The sequence below is a fragment of the Ascaphus truei genome, chromosome 1 (genome assembly GCF_040206685.1).
Source record: "Ascaphus truei isolate aAscTru1 chromosome 1, aAscTru1.hap1, whole genome shotgun sequence".
NCBI classification, from domain to species: Eukaryota; Metazoa; Chordata; class Amphibia; order Anura; family Ascaphidae; genus Ascaphus; species Ascaphus truei.
In genome coordinates, this window is record NC_134483.1 from 474716068 (window position 1) to 474734844 (window position 18777).

The 18777-nt window shown below is 43.8% G+C and overlaps 1 protein-coding gene across 5 annotated transcripts in view; it reads right to left on the minus strand.

The window, feature by feature from the left end:
* Positions 1-13488: 13488 nt before the first annotated feature.
* Positions 13489-18777, minus strand: part of LIMCH1 (LIM and calponin homology domains 1) — a 283557-nt gene continuing 278268 nt past the window's right edge. For all 5 annotated transcript variants that reach the window (XM_075567302.1, XM_075567284.1, XM_075567275.1 and 2 more), the window contains 2 exons: positions 18066-18168; positions 13489-17510 (listed from right to left, as the gene is read on the minus strand). In XM_075567302.1, coding sequence (XP_075423417.1) covers positions 17485-17510; positions 18066-18168 — 129 coding nt within the window. In that variant the 3' untranslated portion in view covers positions 13489-17484. The remainder of the gene's footprint in view (positions 17511-18065; positions 18169-18777) is intronic.

Consider the following 18777-nt stretch of genomic DNA (forward strand, 5'->3'; position numbering starts at 1 on the left):
GGGGGGGGGCTTAATGACTGGAGTCGAGCGCCCATGTTATATACTATTCTTCTCTTCTGCTTTTACGCCTGCGCTGTACCTTTCTATTGATGTTTCTTTTCTTCACGCTCCTATTTTATTATTACTTTTACTGCTCTCATGGTTTATATCTTTTTATCCCCTCTGTGTTTCACTTTGGTAAAACCATACCCCGCTACCTCTCATGTTTGCTACTTTGTAAGATATATTTGTCTCCTTTTTGCTCTAAAGTCTTTTGTTGCCATTATGTTACGTTTACCCGTGTACTCTAACCCAGCAATGCATTCACTGCCCACGGGGCACATTAAACGTTTGGCATAAAGAATCCCAGAGGCTATTGTTGTATAGGAGACTATTTCTTTGGGCGAGGTTGGATCCCTGGTATCCATCCTGATGACGATCGATCTGGGGACAGAAACATCAATATGGTTGTAGTTAATCGAATATAAGCATTCTTTGCATTTAGTGTCACGTGCTTGTATTTTTTTGTATTAGGTAGGGTAAATAAAAAAAATAATGAATACAAAGTTATAGGAATTAGCTAATATTGGCATACAAGAACAGACCCCCAAAGTTTAGAGAAAAATCTGGAAAGGACCTTAACCAGGGCATCCGGACCCTCGTACATTTTTAGGTAAAATACTTCAAAAATGCAGTAATCTTTTCCATTGCCAGTACATAGTTAACACTAGATCAAGTGAGGTAAAGGGAATTTGTTGCATTCTATGGAGCGCCACGCTATGGAGCACCGCGCTATGGAGCGCCGCGCTATGGAGCACCGCGCTATGAAGCATCGCGCTATGGAGCACCGTGCTATGGAGCATCGTGCTATGGAGCACCGTGCTATGGAGCGCCGTGCTATGGAGCATCGTGCTATGGAGCACCGTGCTATGGAGCACCGTGCTATGGAGCACCGCGCTATGGAGCACCGCGCTATGGAGCACCGCGCTATGGAGCACCGCGCTATGGAGCACCGCGCCATGGAGCACCGCGCTATGGAGCACCGCGCTATGGAGCACCGCGCTATGAAGCACCGCGCTATGGAGCACCGCGCTATAGAGCACCGTGCTATGGAGCACCGAGCTATGGAGCACCGCGCTATGGAGCACCGAGCTATGGAGCACCGCGCTATGAAGCACCGCTATAGAGCACCGTGCTATGGAGCACCGAGCTATGGAGCACCGTGCTATGGAGCACCGTGCTATGGAGCACCGTGCTATGGAGCATCGTGCTATGGAGCATCGTGCTATGGAGCACCGTGCTATGGAGCACCGTGCTATGGAGCATCGTGCTATGGAGCATCGTGCTATGGAGCACTGTGCTATGGAGCACCGTGCTATGGAGCATCGTGCTATGGAGCATCGTGCTATGGAGCACCGTGCTATGGAGCACCGAGCTATGGAGCACCGAGCTATGGAGCATCGTGCTATGGAGCATCGTGCTATGGAGCAACGTGCTATGGAGCACCGAGCTATGGAGCACCGAGCTATGGAGCATCGTGCTATGGAGCACCGTGCTATGAAGCACCGTGCTAGGACGCACCGCGCTATGGAGAACCGTGCTATGGAGCATCGTGCTATGAAGCATCGTGCTATGGAGCATCGTGCTATGGAGAACCGTGCTATGGAGCACCGAGCTATGGAGCACCGCGCTATGGAGCACAGCGCTATGGAGCATCGCGCTATGGAGCACCGCGCTATGGAGCACCGCGCTATGGAGCATCGTGCTATAAAGCACCGTGCTATGGAGCACCGTGCTATGGAGCACCGCGCTATGGAGCACCGCGCTATGGAGCACCGTGCTATGGAGCACCGTGCTATGGAGCACCGTGCTAGGAAGCACCGCGCTATGGAGCACCGTGCTATGGAGCATCGTGCTATGAAGCACCGTGCTATGAAGCACCGTGCTATGGAGCACCGTGCTATGGAGCACCGTGCTATGGAGCACCGCGCTATGGAGCACCGTGCTATGGAGCATCGTGCTATGGAGCATCGTGCTATGGAGCACCGTGCTATGGAGCATTGTGCTATGGAGCACCGCGCTATGGAGCACCGTGCTATAGAGCACCGTGCTATGGAGCACCGCGCTATGGAGCACCGCGCTATGGAGCACCGCGCTATAGAGCACCGTGCTATGGAGCACCGCGCTATGGAGCATCGTGCTATGGAGCACCGCGCTATGGAGCATCGTGCTATGGAGCATCGTGCTATGGAGCATCGTGCTATGGAGCACCGTGCTATGGAGCATCGTGCTATGGAGCACCGTGCTATGGAGCATCGTGCTATGGAGCACCGTGCTATGGAGCATCGTGCTATGGAGCATCGTGCTATGGAGCACCGTGCTATGAAGCATCGTGCTATGGAGCATCGTGCTATGGAGCACCGAGCTATGGAGCACCGCGCTATGGAGCACCGAGCTATGGAGCACCGCGCTATGGAGCACCGAGCTATGGAGCACCGCGCTATGGAGCATCGTGCTATGGAGCACCGTGCTATGGAGCATCGTGCTATGGAGCATCGTGCTCTGGAGCACCGAGCTATGGAGCACCGCGCTATGGAGCACCGAGCTATGGAGCACCGTGCTATGGAGCACCGTGCTATGGAGCACCGTGCTATGGAGCATCGTGCTATGGAGCATCGTGCTATGGAGCACCGTGCTATGGAGCACCGTGCTATGGAGCACCGTGCTATGGAGCATCGTGCTATGAAGCACCGTGCTATGGAGCACCGTGCTATGGAGCATCGTGCTATGGAGCATCGTGCTATGGAGCACCGTGCTATGGAGCATCGTGCTATGAAGCATCGTGCTATGGAGCACCGAGCTATGGAGCACCGAGCTATGGAGCACCATACTATGGAGCACCGCGCTATGGAGCACCGCGCTATGGAGCATCGTGCTATGGAGCACCGCGCTATGGAGCACCATACTATGGAGCACCGCGCTATGGAGCACCGAGCCACAGAGTTGTTCGGAGAATTGTGAGTATTGGAGAAATAATTTACCAGAAACATAATTCCTGGATGAAGCTGAAGTGGAATATTTATTCCTCGGTTCAATAAGATCCCTTTACTGGGACCAAAAGCAAGATATTACAAGCAGTTTTACCAAATATGAGAAAAGGTCTCCTATGAAAAGAGGTCCTCCTGGGATGGATTCCCAGCACCACAGCTAAGGACAATTTATTCTTTATATAGTACTTCACAGTTTGTTGTGTTTGGACTTGAACTGGCCTCGTCAGCCAGTCCATTAGCTAGAATTTCATGTGTAGTTAGCCACCCTACGGTGAAGTAGGATTTTATTTTTATGTTCTACCTTAAAAGTGTAAATAACTGTGTTATGATGTGGGAAAGTAAACCATTAAAGAGTTTAAGGCCAAAAATAAACTGTGAACTCATACTGACCCTACCATGAGGACGTCCTACCACAGGGCCCTAGAGGGTTAACTGTATGGGTAGCTACAGTGTAACGCCCCTCTCCCATCAAATGATGCAGCAAAGACTAGGCAGGAACCTAGCCACGTCCACCTTCTAGAAGGTGTCTAGCCTGTCACTGGGTATAGGATACTAAGTAGAATCCAAACCACTTCCCCAGCAGGCATGGTGACTAGTGATGTCAGTGGGGGGTATATAGTGGAGGTAGAACAATCTATGTTCTGATCCCAGGAGGAAACAGAGATGTCACTGTACATGGCGTGAGTCCTGTTTTAGTGTGAAACTATGTGTGTTAGAATGTAGTGTCACCTTTGTTTTTTTCCAGTTAGGGAAAGTGTAACTTCTAGAAAATATGGCCCCTCCTAAGGTGTGTCCTACGCACAAGAGTGGATGTACTCCATAGTATGTGCCTTGGAGTGTCACCCACAAGCTATTAGAGTGATAGGTACCCCTGCACCCAGTAGGTGTGGATCCTCAAAGAGGGTACCCTGCCGGTGGGTCCCTTGGGGTGTAGTAAAGGCCTTCTGCTAGGCAAGGGATTGCCATGTACGTGACAACATGGGCAGGGCCGTCTTAACAGCATTATAGGCCCCCGGGCAAAGCAGTGCACTGGGCCCTGCCTACACAACCACTCACAGGAATAAAAATGTAAGCCGTTAATTGCCTCCCGCAAATCTGTTACAATATTCTGCTTCCATAACATTGCAAGCAATAAAAACGGCAAAATTTATCTCGCGAATGCAGACATGCCAACTCTCCGCTACAAGTCGTAATTTTTCTCCTTCTACCGAGTTAGCGGGAGATTTGAATGTTGAGGCGGGTGATCGGAAAATTAGTGTTAAATTCTGGTCTGTGCATAGATTAGCAGGGGGCCCCTATGCTCATGGGGCCCTCGGGCAACTGCCCAGCGTGCCCATGCGTTAAGACAGCACTGAACATGGGGACAAGCAATGCTCCTCTTTGGGGATGCTGCATGGGCACCCAAGGAAGAAGTATCTTTGATGTTCACTGTAAATAAATAAAACATTGTTTGTGAGAGAAGTTTCTGGTGCCCATCTTTTATCAGCATTTACTTACCATACCAGCCTGCACGGATGCCAGCACCCTGAGAAAAGGCAAATAGAGACGTTGAGCACCACTTGCACAGACTTAATACACTTTTATGTGACACGCTTTAATTGGCTGGGGAAAGAGGTGTTACATTATTAAGAGGGAAGCTGTCCATTGTTGGTTAGATGCCCACTTATCCCAGACTAACAGAGAGAAAGACATCACAGGTGATTGGACCTTATCCAGATGTAGTCCTAAGCAAATATACAAAGGAGGGAATCGAAGACCAGAGCATAATTCTTCAGAGCTTTAATATCTGCTCATTTATTGTACCTGGATGTAAATGCCAGGCCACAAGATGACTCAGCTGTGCCGCATCATAATATTTGAGGAGGCAAAGAAGTGTTAATCCTCCTCCTAATACCGAATACATTAAAACGTTTTTTTTTTTTTTTTCCCCTGGTGTTTTTGTGCTGCAAAAAAAGACAGAACTCGAATTTGAAACTTTTTCGTGCTCTCAAGGGGGATTCTGATTGGAAGAGTCGGGGGGGGGGGGGGGGGGGAATACAAATTTCTTGGAAGGATGCATATTTTTTACAGAACTGATTTTCTCTATCCCTGAAATACATCAGTTCCATTCCTCGATTTCTTTTCTTTTTTTTTAAGTCTGGGAATAGAATAGAGTAGTGAGCTGGAAGATGTACCACTAAATATTTCATTGCCCTATTTAAAATCAAGGTGCAGTTTAAGCAGTTTCACTCTGATTTAGAATTATTAATTTTAAAATGAGATGTTTGATTTGGTCTAATTCACTAAAATGATTTGGAAATTAAGCTAGAGGCTTAAATAAAGTAATCAAATGCTAAGGAATATAGGTGTGGCAGGGATCTCCTGTCTTACCTCTCGGGCTTCCAAATGGATGTTCTGAGTCTTTTCCCTGAAATCCGGTGGCCATCTTACATAAGGACACAGAAGCCATGGGGGCCATGTTGGTTATGGGAAAAGCCCCTTGTGACTGGGTTCCGCAGGCTTTGCAAGGAAGAGACAGTTTCTGCCTAGGAGTGGAAGGGATTGGATGCACTGGAGGCCAGGTTAGGCTCTCCCAGGTGTAGGCCAGTCCCACTAGGCCCCAGATAGGACCCTGAGCCACTTTCAGGGTGTGTGTGTGTATATGTACATGTACATATATATATGGTCCTAGACATAGGGCAATCTCTATAGTGGTAGTGAGGTTTCACAGACTGTAATTGAGTTCTGGAGATTCCAAGTGGGATCCAGGTATACAGTGCTGCAGGCGACAATAAGCCTGTCTCCCGGAGACCGCTCACAAGCTTCAATGTGTATAAGGGCAGCATCACATTAGTCCAAGGGGTAGCGCTACTTCCAACTCTTCAAGGACCCACTGGTGTACCAATAGTGGGAGGACACAGAGGGTACTCTTGGTTGGGCGTAATCTTTCACTGGGACTCCAGGGCTTTAGACAGTGGGATTGTATTACTATGTATAGGAGCAACTATAATGTTCATGTGGTTAATGTTCTATTGTGTATATGCTATGCCTATCTCATTTATTGTTGGTAAAGTTCTATGTTGTTTACTCCATCTCCAAGTGTATATTTATTGTATTAGCATATCGTTTTCCCGGGAGGGATTATCCCTGTTCTTAGGCAGGGACACTGTAAGGTGGAAGCACCGCCGAACTTGTTAACCCCAATCTCTCATTCAGCGGAGGCTCACGATCCGTCCAATATCAAATACAGTCCTTCCGATCTCTGAGGTAGATGACTACCTAACAAAACAACTCTCTGCCTTCTAAACCTCCTGTTCATTCAGGAGTTCTGATTAATTAACTGCACCTGCATCTAGCCGCTTCAGGAGGAATTTAACTGCCTGCATGCTGGAAAGCACACCAGCTGCACTACTCCAGCATACAGAGATAGTGACTCTGTTACAACCCCTAAAGATAATTCAACTTCGGTCAAAGAAAAAGGGGTAATGGATTCCAAGGTGAATAGATGGAGGTTCAGTCTGATGCTACTGTATTCCAAAGAATTCTTCCACAACTATACCAAGGATATCTAGAGAGCCAGTATCTAGATTTGGTCCTAAGTATAGAAGAAAGATTCGATGCTACAGATGCGGGGAGGAGGCCCACAGTCATAGAATGCCCACAGATGGTGGACTCTAACCATGCCACTCTAACTTATGCATGTATATATGTCACTCAGACTGACTATTGAAAGCAAACTATCAGGAAGCCCAGTAATTAGGCTCACCAGAGGAAAAGGAGAGGCTCAGGGGATGGAAGAAGAGTTGATCCAAAGTTTCTGGTATGTGTGTTAATTGATGGGATTTACGCATCAGCATTACTGGATACCGGATCCTAGGTGACTATAATCTACAGGTCATTCTATGGGACACTCACCTCAAGCATTTACCCTTGCAGTCAGCGGAGAAGATGACAGGCCTCAGGAGCATCCAATCCATGGTTTTGTCAAGGTACAGATTGAGATACCGCAACTCAACACCGTTATGGTGCACCCGATGGAAGTAGAAGTGCTGGCATGTCCAGAACCAGGGGAACACCCGTGTCTCCCGGTTATATTGAAAACTAATGCTGATGTGGTTCACTCCCTCTTTGGGGTCTTCCAGAAATAAAATTAGGGAGCTTCCCATGTCCTCTTTAAAGATTCACCCTGCTTTAAGAGAAGAGTGCCACAGCCTTTCGTCAGGAAATCAATCTGTACGCTGCTTTAACAAGAATAAAGGGATGACAAAGATCCCACCAGGGGGAGTGCAAACCCTGACAAGGGTGAAAAATATTGGTATTTCTCGGGTCATCCCCTAAAGAAGATGAGAAAAGAGGATGGATATTGTATCAGATCTGAAAGAGTGGAAAGCCAACTTTCCGATATGCACTTTGCATACAGAACATATCTCTCCACCCCATGCAGATTGACTTCAACCATGGACTGGGCCAAATCTACCCGTTGAGTGGGATGAATTCCTTGGCACAAGTCAACACCACTTTGGTTGGGGAAAACCCTCCTAAGTTACAATTTGATTTTGGAAACTCACCCCTACCGCCTCACCGGAGGGAACACCTTTGCGCCAAGATGGCCGAGGAGTTCTTTTGAAGTGAGAGATGGAAATCGGTTTTGCCAAGAGCGCTCAGCACGCTATTTGGCTGCAGTCTATATGCATGACCCATTGTGGTGGTGTGGAAGAAAAATGGATCTGTACTTTTGAGTGTGGACTATAGCACACTGAACAGGAGAACTATCCTGGACCAGTACACCCTACCCCGGATTGATGAGACCCTCAAAACCCTGATAGGTAGTCGATGGTTCAGCATACTGCACTTTCTGAGTATTACCAAGTACCAATGAACCCGGAAGACCAGGATCAAACAGCGTTAATTTATTCTCTGTGATTCTATCAGTTTACCCAAATGCCACAGGGCATTTGTGGGTCGCTAGCAAAGTTCCAGTGCATGATATAGACCATTGGTGACATAAACCACAGAGAGTGTCTCGTATAGTTAGATGATCTCACACTTTTCAGTCAAATGCTGGAGGAGCATGAGGAATGCCTAATGAAAGTCCTTGAATCAACTCCAACAGGAGGGTCTGAAGTTGTCTCTCGACACGTGCAAGTTCTTCCAAACATCAGTTGCATATGTGGGTCACATCATGCCTGCAAACGGCATAGCCACAGATCCCTCGAAAGTAGAAGCAGTGGAGAACTGGCCAGACCTGGGAACAATCGTAGAACAAGACTCCATATTAGGACCTTTACGCCAGGTCATGAGAGTTAGTAAAGCTCCTGCAAAGATGGTTGCCTTCCTCATGAAAGAGTGGGACAAATTTCAACGAGAAGAGGGCCTAGTCTACCAAGTTGTTCCATAACTTAATCATCTTGTTAGGAAACAGCTCGTTCTCCCAAGAAGATTGCAGTACAGTATATGGTCTTGAAGTCCTTGGATGATGACCATGTGCATCTTGGAATAGAAAAGATGTTCGGGCTTTTAAAGGACCGGTTCTATTGGCCAAATATGAGTGAGTCAGTGAAGTAACATTGCAGGAAATGCCCGAGATGTATCCAAAGGAAGACGTTGCCCTCATAAGCTGCCCCAATGGGTAAACATTTACGGTTCCATGGATTTAGTCTGTATGGACTTCCTATGTATAGAAGCTGACTCCAGAGGAGGCCTTTCCTACCATAGATCAGAGAGCAATAACAGTTGCTAACGTGCTTTGGAAAAAGTATTTCATTCATTATGGGCTGCCCAATAGATTGCATTCCAATCAGGGTCGAAACTTCGAGAGTAGGCTCATAAAGGAACTATTGAAGCTACTCATGATTGAGAAATCCCTTACTACCCCTTACCACCCTAAGGGGATACCATGCATGAAAGATTTAACAGAACTCTGCTTGACATGCTGGGTATTTTAAAGGTTTCTGAAAAGAGGAGTTGGAGGAAGCATGTAGAATACCCTGTCAATGCCGCCAACTGTACTCGACACGAGTCCACTGGGTTTTCTCATTACTTCATGATGTTCGATAGAGATGCTAGGTTGCCAGTTGATATTCGGTCGAGTGTGTCCACTAATGGAGTGCATAACACCGCTCATTATCAGTACGTTCAAATGTCGAAAGAGAGCCTCCAGAAAGTCTATCCAGAGAGCCTCCAGAAAGTCTATCAGTTGGTGGAAGAAACCACTTCCAGGCTGAAATCGGAACAACAAGCGAAGGTATGATTGCAAGGTGCGATTCTGAGAACAACTGCCTCCTCTCCCCCCTCCCTATCACGCTTTCCCCCACTACCTTCCCCACTACACCCCTACACACACTGCCTTCCCCACTACACCCAGTGTCAGGTTATGTTCTGTGTCAGTGTATAGTGCAGTCAGGTTATACTCTGCACTATACACTGACACAGAGCATAACCTGGCGGCACTACACACTGACACATAACCAGTGCCGGACTGAGACAGTATGACGCTCTGGGCAGGCTAAAAATGTGTCACCCTGCCGCCATCAGAATTGCGGCGTGAAACGAGGCCGCAATGTCACTTGGCGACATGTTGCCGTGACAATATGCTACATATAACGTCCCGCTATGGAAACACGTCACCATGTGATGATGGAGGCCTGAAAGAGGAGGCGGCAAACTCTCAGAAATGTGACAGCTGAAGAGAAGAAAGGGAAGAGTCACATGTACACCGCTTAATGTTCAGTGTGACTGTGTTAAGCTGCGCACCTGCTCCCCAGGGAAGGTTCAGGAGATGTGAATATCCTAATGATATATAGTACCCACAGCATTGGGATCACCGTGAATAAATGCTCTCTCTGCCTCCATAGGTAACATAAAAAGAAGACCTCATGAACAAATCATGTTATGTGATGGAAAAAAAATCAATACAAGTAACACTGATCACACATACAATACAAATGCACCTTGCTAGAAAACAAATGAAAAGCCTGAGTGTCTTGTAGTACAGGACACTTTTCTAACCGGTCTCTTGATCTGAGAGATGCTATTTCTGCGTTCTTCAGACTATGCAACAGAGGGTGCTATTTAGCTATAGTTATTTGATTTCAAATAGAGGATGGTACATTGTTAGCCTGTAGACTAGAAGACAAAGACAAGTAAGAAGTGACACCTTTAATAGCCAACTAGTGGTTAAAAAGAGGCAGGCAAGCTTCCAGGACAACACATTTCCCTTCTTCAGGCAAATTTGTTACAAATGAGGCTGAAATAGCATGTCATTATCAGAGCCGGCTTGAAATTTATCAGGTCTCGGTCCTGGTGAGAACACGGGGCATTTACATCTCATCTCGGCGACTTCATATTGTCATGGCAACGTGATGCTGCGTCATCACAGAGATGAGATTCCGGAAAGAAGGTAAGAGGCACTTACAGAGGCCCCGCACTCTCCCTCGGCAATCAGTTTAATTGTTGTGGGGAAGAGCGCAGGGCCTCTGTAAGCGCGGGGCTCGGTGCGACTGCACCGCCATCACACCGGCAATGCGATATTATTTCAGCTTAATTTGTAATGAGAAATCTGTCTGAAGTGACCTCTGTGGTCTGGAAAGCTTGCACTCTTTATAACCACAGGTCAGTTTTTAAATGCAAAATCCTGCTCCTGTTGGTGTCACTTAATAAAGGGTTTGATCATCTTTGTTCTTTTTTAGGCCCAGGTCCACAAACGGTGCTAAGATTTAGCACGCCTTGACTCCCATTCACGTAAAGGGGAGTTCATTACAAGTTACAGCATCCACATATGTATTGTCTGCCTAAACTAGTAATGCAGGTCTAAATAGTTTGAATGTACAGATGCAGCCACTAGTATTAGAACACTTGTACCTGGTAAATTCTGGGAGATTCTGGGGCAGTCTCACAGTAAATGCCTCAACATTTCTGTGAGATTCTTAATGGCCCATCGGATTAATACAGCAGGGGGTCCCTGCAGTACCATTCAAACTGAATGTGACTGCAGGGACCCCCTGCTGTGTTAATCGGATGGGCCATTAACAATCTCACAGAAATGTTGAGGCATTTACTGTGAGACTGCCCCAGAATCTCCCAGAATTTACCAGGTACAAGTGTTCTAATACTGGTGGCTGCATCTGTACATTCAAACTATTTAGACCTGCATTACTAGTTTAGGCAGACAATACATATGTGGATGCTGTACCTTGTAATGAACTCCCATTTACTGTGAGACTGCCCCAGAATTTAAAAGGCAAGAGTTCGAATACTCGTGGCTGCACCTGTAAATACGCACGAAATCGACAGGAAGTTCTTGGTGAAACATGTTTTACATTGGTTGCTTACCAATAAGTGCAACACAAGTCTTAGTTCTGGAGCAGAGTATTTTATTCACAAATTATTGCCTTTTGTAGCAGCATTATATTTCTTTATCCTACCCTATGAACTTTTCAATAGATGTCTGTGGTTGCAGGTGAGTACACCATCATTTTGCTTATTCTATATATTAGCCATGTAGCCATGCATTCACTTTCACTACATATGGAATATTAACAAGCTTTCCCCTAAATAGGTCAATTCAATGCCACACCTAGCTAAAATAAATGATTAACAGAGCTGCATTCCAAATTCTCAAAAGAACAAAGAATTATATACGAGCTCACTCTATACACTGAAGCATGAATTTAGTAACTTTTGCCTTTTCATACGAGTTCTTGGTCTGCTGTTTTTGCTATAATACATAATATATACATAGCAAATGAAATTTCTGTACAGTTCCTTGCATACTGAGATCTATTATGACCAGTGTTTCAAACAGGGTAGGTGAGACAACTGTTCCAGGTCCAGCTGCTCCGGAGAGCCTGTCCGATACTGGAAGTTGGCTCCCAAGCAGAAGTCGGGCCAGATTGAACCTTCCTGCACCTCCTGACTGGACCCTCCTATGCCCCTTGCGCTGTGCCTCCTATCCACAGGTAGAGGGCCCACTAAAAACCACCCACTCTGTCCTTGGTCCTGGAGAGGCTGTGGGCAGGCATGGTTATGATTTGGGGTCTTCTTTTAGCATGCACTCCAACCCTGCAAGAATTTCAGTTGTGAGCTTCCATATAAAGTCTCTTAGCCTATGCATGGTTCCAGCTATGTGGGCCGTAAATATTCTCTCTTCATATATTAGAAATAATCTTATAGTTACTTATTGTGGACAACTCCAATGATAAACTGAACACTACAGCTTAATCTGTCTTTTTGGTCCATTAAAGGGCATCCCAATTTATGCAAGTTTGCCTATTAAGACAAATACTACGCAACATAGATCCCAGGCATAATGAATATCATTTAGGTTATCATTTAGCCTTGCCATAGGAATTACTTGCATATTATCTTTTGTTTTAATAGCAGTTATCCACCACCAGAAATAGTGGGCACCAAAGTGCTGAATAAACACGTTCACTGGCAGGGAAGAGGTAGAAAATAATCCTCTCTCAGTGGATTTGTCCCAATCGTCACTTCGGTGCTAGTCACGAGTCTTCTTTCAGCAATATCTACCTTTTGATGTCTACACTGGGGATATGACAGAACTGCAATGAGATGGTCAATTTGATGGAGCAAACATGGGCCGTCTCCATTGCAGCAAAAACAAAGGAAATATGTTGTTTTTTAATAGCACCTGTTACATGTATCACAGTAATTAGGTCACCTTGAACCCTACACGAGATTGCACCTTTGCAACTTTGAGTTTTATTGCTAATTTCTGAAGCTCTCACATTTATTGCCCCTTGTTCCTGAAGCTCTCATCTCTCAAGTGCCCATCAATCTCCATCTCTCATTTTCAAATCTCTTTTGAAAATCCACCTTCCCTAAGAAGCCTGTTCTGTGCAGCAGGACGCCATACCCTTCCCCTTTGGTATGCCAGGAGATTGTTCATGAAGTCACATGGAACAACAGAATGAAACCTCTCACCACAGCCAATCCCCTGCCCACCGTTTGACCACTAAAATAAGTGATAAGCTTTAGGGGGTTTAGGGTAAGCGGTTAAGGTGTTTATGGTAAAGATTAGCATTGGCATTATGGGTAAAGTTAGGGGATTTAGGGTGTTTTAACTGGTTAGGGTAACGAGTAAGGTTATGTGTTTTTAGGGTAAGGTTGGAGGTTACCTTGGCTGCAAAGCAGTCGGCGGCTAAGTGCCTACCACGGAGTGCGCCAGCAAAATTTTGTAGACCGTGGAACACATGGGGTAAGGAATTTCATTCTCTCTATGTTTACATTTCCACCTGATTGTATCTGTGCATTGTCATTTCCTTTTATTTTCATGAATCTATATGCTCACAGTGTAAATAGCGCATACATTGTACAAGGGAATAAAGTGGGATGGTATAGTCCATTATTTTAATGAGGGTCACAGGAATTTTAACCTCACGCCTTTAAAGCTGTAGAAGTGTCAAACGAACTCCACCGATTTATGATTACATATGAAGATGCACCAATAAAACACATAGCACAGGTTTTGTCCAATATTTTATTTATTTATAAACATACATTTACTATAAAAGCTGTTGCATTAAGGACATTTTTTTTTTCTTTTTTACCTTTTATAGTTTCCAGAGGCAATTTGGAAAAAATACAATGGATAAAAGCTCGTGACGTTTGTATGTAGCATTAGAACAGAACAGAGTCCTTGTACTTGTGTTAGCCAATATGTATCTTTAGCAAATCAACTAATCTCATGTTGGGCACAGATTAACACAGAACTGCTTATTTCTTAAATACTAAAACAGAGCAAGACTGAGGAAATAATAGAAAAGATGGTGACTGGATACATTGAAAAGTTCCTAGAACAACAAGTGTGGTGTAATATTGAGAGATATTTGAACTCTGCAACACTATCAGTGTGTGCGTGTGTCTGTCTGTGTGTGTGTATATATATATATATATATATATATATATATATATATATTTATTTAACCCTTTCACTGCATCACAAAGAATTGCTGACCTCTCAATTAGCAAAAACTCTAATGGCTGCTTGAAGCCACACACTAGTCGTATTCAATATTCGGACGCTGTCTACACCACACTACAAAGGATTTGTCGCTTTTATTTAGACGAAGCTGAAGTCTTCCCCAGCATGGAGAAGTTGGCTCCACAGATTATTGAATAGGGTTCATTGGTATTTTAGATTGCCGCTCTAAGCACCTCTTGGCTACAAAATAGAGACATCATTTCCCCGCCGTTTTTGCATCTCTGAGCTGTTAATCACTGCAACCAATATGATCTATAAACTCCTCATGTGTTTCACTCCCTTTATCACCTAAAATACTACTGTACAACAAAAACCGTGCGGTTACCAGAAATGTGTTACTCGAGTTTGCGCATAATTCTACATAACAGATCCCCAAACATGGAAACAGTTGGCAAACAGGATTTAGAAAAGACTAACTCTATTGTGCTGGTGACTAGATTATAGCATGAGAATTCTTGGATTTTGTAATAACCCCCTTTAGTTGTAAAAGTTGACTTTGTTAATGCACATACAAATATTAAACCCTACCAAAGAAATGTATTGATGGGTCGTTGAAAACTATGAACAGTATTTGTAATAATACAGATGGATTGAACAGCGGGTTAAAAAAAAATCTGGTTACAAAAAAAATAATCCATGTTCTCATCTTGTATTGTATTGTGCATGTTTTGTGCAATGTTTGAATAAAGTATATTTTGCAGACACCATGCAAAGTGTAAACATGACAGTTCTCAAAACAGGAAACCATGCAAATGCTTGTGTAAAGCAATTTTAATACACACTTTTTTGCTTTTGTAATAGTTTTCCAAACCACTGGACCCGATGAAATCCACAGAACGAATTTCATACATGATTTTGTCTCCCTAATTGTCATCATTGTTAATATTTGTAGATTTGTTGCACCAACAGCACCTACAACTGTGTGCAACGGCTTTGCATTTAAGGCACCATTTGAATGTTACAATGTATGTTAGTGTTGCACATGCAACAAAACGATAAACAGGTCAATAAATGATAGTCATATCTAGCTATAACTGGGTACATGCAAAGAGCAAACTAGTGCTTAAATAAATAGTTTCTAGCTTAAGAAGACATAGCAAAATATTATTGCTTATACAACAGCAAAATATATATTTTTTTCTTTTACAAACACGCTGAAAAAAACCATGAACATGGTACAAATCCAGTTACACGCTAAGGAGTCACTGCTGTTATAACTGCTCTTTGTTTCAAGGCAGAGTGAATGTGTTTTTGACCTCAGAAAAGCTTTCCTTATATTGTGCACTTCCTGCTTTCTGTGTGTGCTGCCCCGATGTTTTGCAAAGCCCTCCTGTGCTGAAGGCGCCAAAAACCTTCATCATTGTGGCATCGACTTGAAAAAAAAGAGTTAAACTATGGAATATTAACATTCTGCATCCGATTACATTTTTAGGATCATTCAATAGTAATCGGGGGCCAACTTCTGCAAGGCTGCTCAGGTCTCCAATAACATCCACTATTATTCATTGGATGATTTTGTCAACAAGTCAGATACATTTTAGTCCTTTATAACTGTGCACCATACATTGTATGCAAAACAAAGCAAGGAGATTGTATGTTTTACATGTTGCTGCATTTACTTGTTGACATCTTTTCTTCCAACAGGCTAGAGACACTTCGGTAATCAGTGCAGGATCGACAACATATTTTTTAGGGTGCCTAGGAAATAATTCAACATCTACTACAAACATTGAAAATACAGCAACTAATCCTCTTTTCTTCAAAACAGACCGATACACCCAAGGTATTTTGCAAGATGGTTTGTGGTCAATTTTGTCACTATCACCATTATATTAATCTCATCTATAGGGGGCGTGTTAATTAGCAGAATCTCCCTGTTCGTAATGGGCGTATATCCAAAGCAGTACGCATAGCCCATGAAAATGTATGCTAAAGACACAAGATCTTTGTGAAAACGCATTTTTCCTTATGCTAGCAAAACAAACATTAGAAGAGTATTCCCAATAATTATTTCCGAAACCAACAAACAACAGTAGTTCATTACTTAGTGACTGAGAAACACAGAGCCAATTAAGCTACCTTTAGCCCCTGGAGATGCCTGTGATGCCTTTCTGTGTCCCCTAGCACGATGGGTGTAAACGCTGAAGGACAGCTTTCATGCAAAGAAAATGTATCCGCAATAACATACCGTGGAATCCATAACTCGCAAGCTGGACAATCATCCTGTACCACAGGGATGCTCAACTCCAGTCCACAAGCCCCCCCCCCCCCCAAGAAGTCAGGGTTTCAAGCTATCCCAGCTTCAGCACAAGTGGCTTAATCAGAGGCTAGCCACTTGTGCTGAAGCGGGTATATCCTGAAAACCTGACCTGTTGGGGTGGGGGGGGGGGGGGGGGGGGAGGGGTTGTGGACTGGAGTTGAGCATCCCTGCCCTACCAAACAGGGACACAGCACATGTAGAAGTAGAATCTATTGTGTGTAATATGTCATACCTGGTCAGATATCAGGATATGACCAATACGTTAAATCTTGGTCGTAAACCATATGCTGAGATCCAATTGTTTCTATAGGAACTACAACAGACAAAGCCTATTGTGCTATAATGGGAAATCCTTGCAACATTCAAATACATTAGGTTCCTGTACTGTCCGCTGGCCACACTTCTTAAAGATTTGGATGGAAGTACTTTTTTTCTCCTTTCAGTGCCGGGCATGTGGCAGACGGTTGGTAAGTATCAGACAACGATTTTCTTTTCTCCCTTCCTTTAATTACATTCCTCATTATTTGGTTATGAAGATCAAAAGCAAAGCCTGTTTAATACACCAAAAAAAGCTCATGGAAATGAAAGGTTCAATCAACGATACACACATACCCTACCAAGATGTAGACCCCTTCATAGCAATGGTGTGCCATAAAACAAGAACATTGCAGTGCATTAAGTTTATAGGTGCTCATTCATTGCCTCATTATACTTAATATAACTTGTGCGAACCATGTAGCCCTATAATTAAAACCCAAGTAAGAAGTATATTTTATTGCACCTTTAATGTTTATGTTACATTAAAGAGGAACAGCTGAACACAAGCCAACTTACACAGTGCCAAGATAGGTCATTTAATATAGCCGTGGCTTTTCCAAGATGTGTCAGATGGGGGTAAAAAGCCAGGACTTTACTCCACTCTTCTTCTTGAAACCGTATATGGTGGCAAATAAACTGCAGAGGATTTTATTTTTATATTAGTTGGATCTGACCTACCAAATTTGCTTTTCCAATAAGTCTGCAAGTGTATTTCTAAAGCAAAAAGTGTAATATGCTAGCAAGCATCAGACACCGCTTTCCCTATTAACTTAACATGAGATGAGTGCCATAATCTCTACCGATTAGAGCCTTTACATGTGATTGTCTGGAATCAGCCCGGCTGGGAGAGAGGACTTCTTTCCGTCTCTGGAAAGTCTTCGTGGCTGAAAAAAGTGTCACAATGGTGTAGGATGGCCGGCCGCTAGGAAGAAGGATACATATGTTATGGATTTTACTCAACAAGTCGACAGCAAAAGCAATTTTCAAAATAAGATGACACGGCAAATCGTAAAAATGAGATACAAGTTTTTACAGTCTTTGGCTGGGCATCATAAACTTGTTTATTCAAAAAACATGACTACCTAAGAAGAATGTGTGATTTCCGAAGGGACAATCTGCTAGCACTGATGCATAAAACGCTACTGTATGTATATCTGGTATTGACAGCAAATTGTAGGGCATTTGGATTAAATTCTGTGCCCATTGGGATCTGATAACACAGGGAAAGTACAGAGTTGAAAAACACAACAATGGAGAAATGTGTTGAAACTTTCAACTAAGGTCCTAATTTATTAAAGTGAGGAGCAGGCTAATGCAAAGTCAGTTTTTCACTTCAATGGAAGTCAATGCCCAATATATACACCCAATTTCATATAGATTTGTAATTCAAGAAAGTGTAAAGATGACAAATACAATTACTGAACGTACTGTACATAATATTACAACATGTCCTAAAAAAATAAATGAAGCCCCTTACTTCTGGACCTGATGTAACAATCATTGCAGTTCAATAAGCCATTTCGAATTCTGACATCTGTTCCAGTAATTGCATCTCCAAGTTGTCCTTTGCAAATCCCACACTACAAAGGATAAGAGATGTTTGTTCGTTTTGCATGAAATTAAAGTCATACACACACACTTGCGTTAACGCTAGCATGATATTTAGCAGTAGTGCCATTGAAAACGATGGTGAAGGAGAGAACACGTGTAATTTAACACGTGCTCCAATGTCAATATAGTCAAGTCCAAGGATACTGTAATAAAAGTTATTTTGATCCCAAGGGTGGGATCGCAGAATTTCTAAGTTTTCCAAGTGTCTATGCCCACGTGCAGATAACTCCATGTATTGTAGGCATATATCAAAAGTCCACACTTGGTTAGTAAATTTTAACAATGTCTCATAAGTCCACTACAGTTCGTGTGCAGCTAGTGTTGATAAGATACTTAAACAGTCTTTAAAAACTTCCTGCAACAAAACACTGCGCTACCACCTCCTATAGTGTTAAACTGTTAGAAATTCCAGGCAATATTAAAATCCCTGCTCTCTGATTGGATAATGCCTGGAATTTTGACCATTCAGTAATGACCAAGAATTTTTGACATCTTGAAAGTTTTTCAGCCAATTAGCTTTGAGTACTCATACACACTGAGTGAGGGTAACTCTGAGACAGGGGAGGTGATTGGACAGG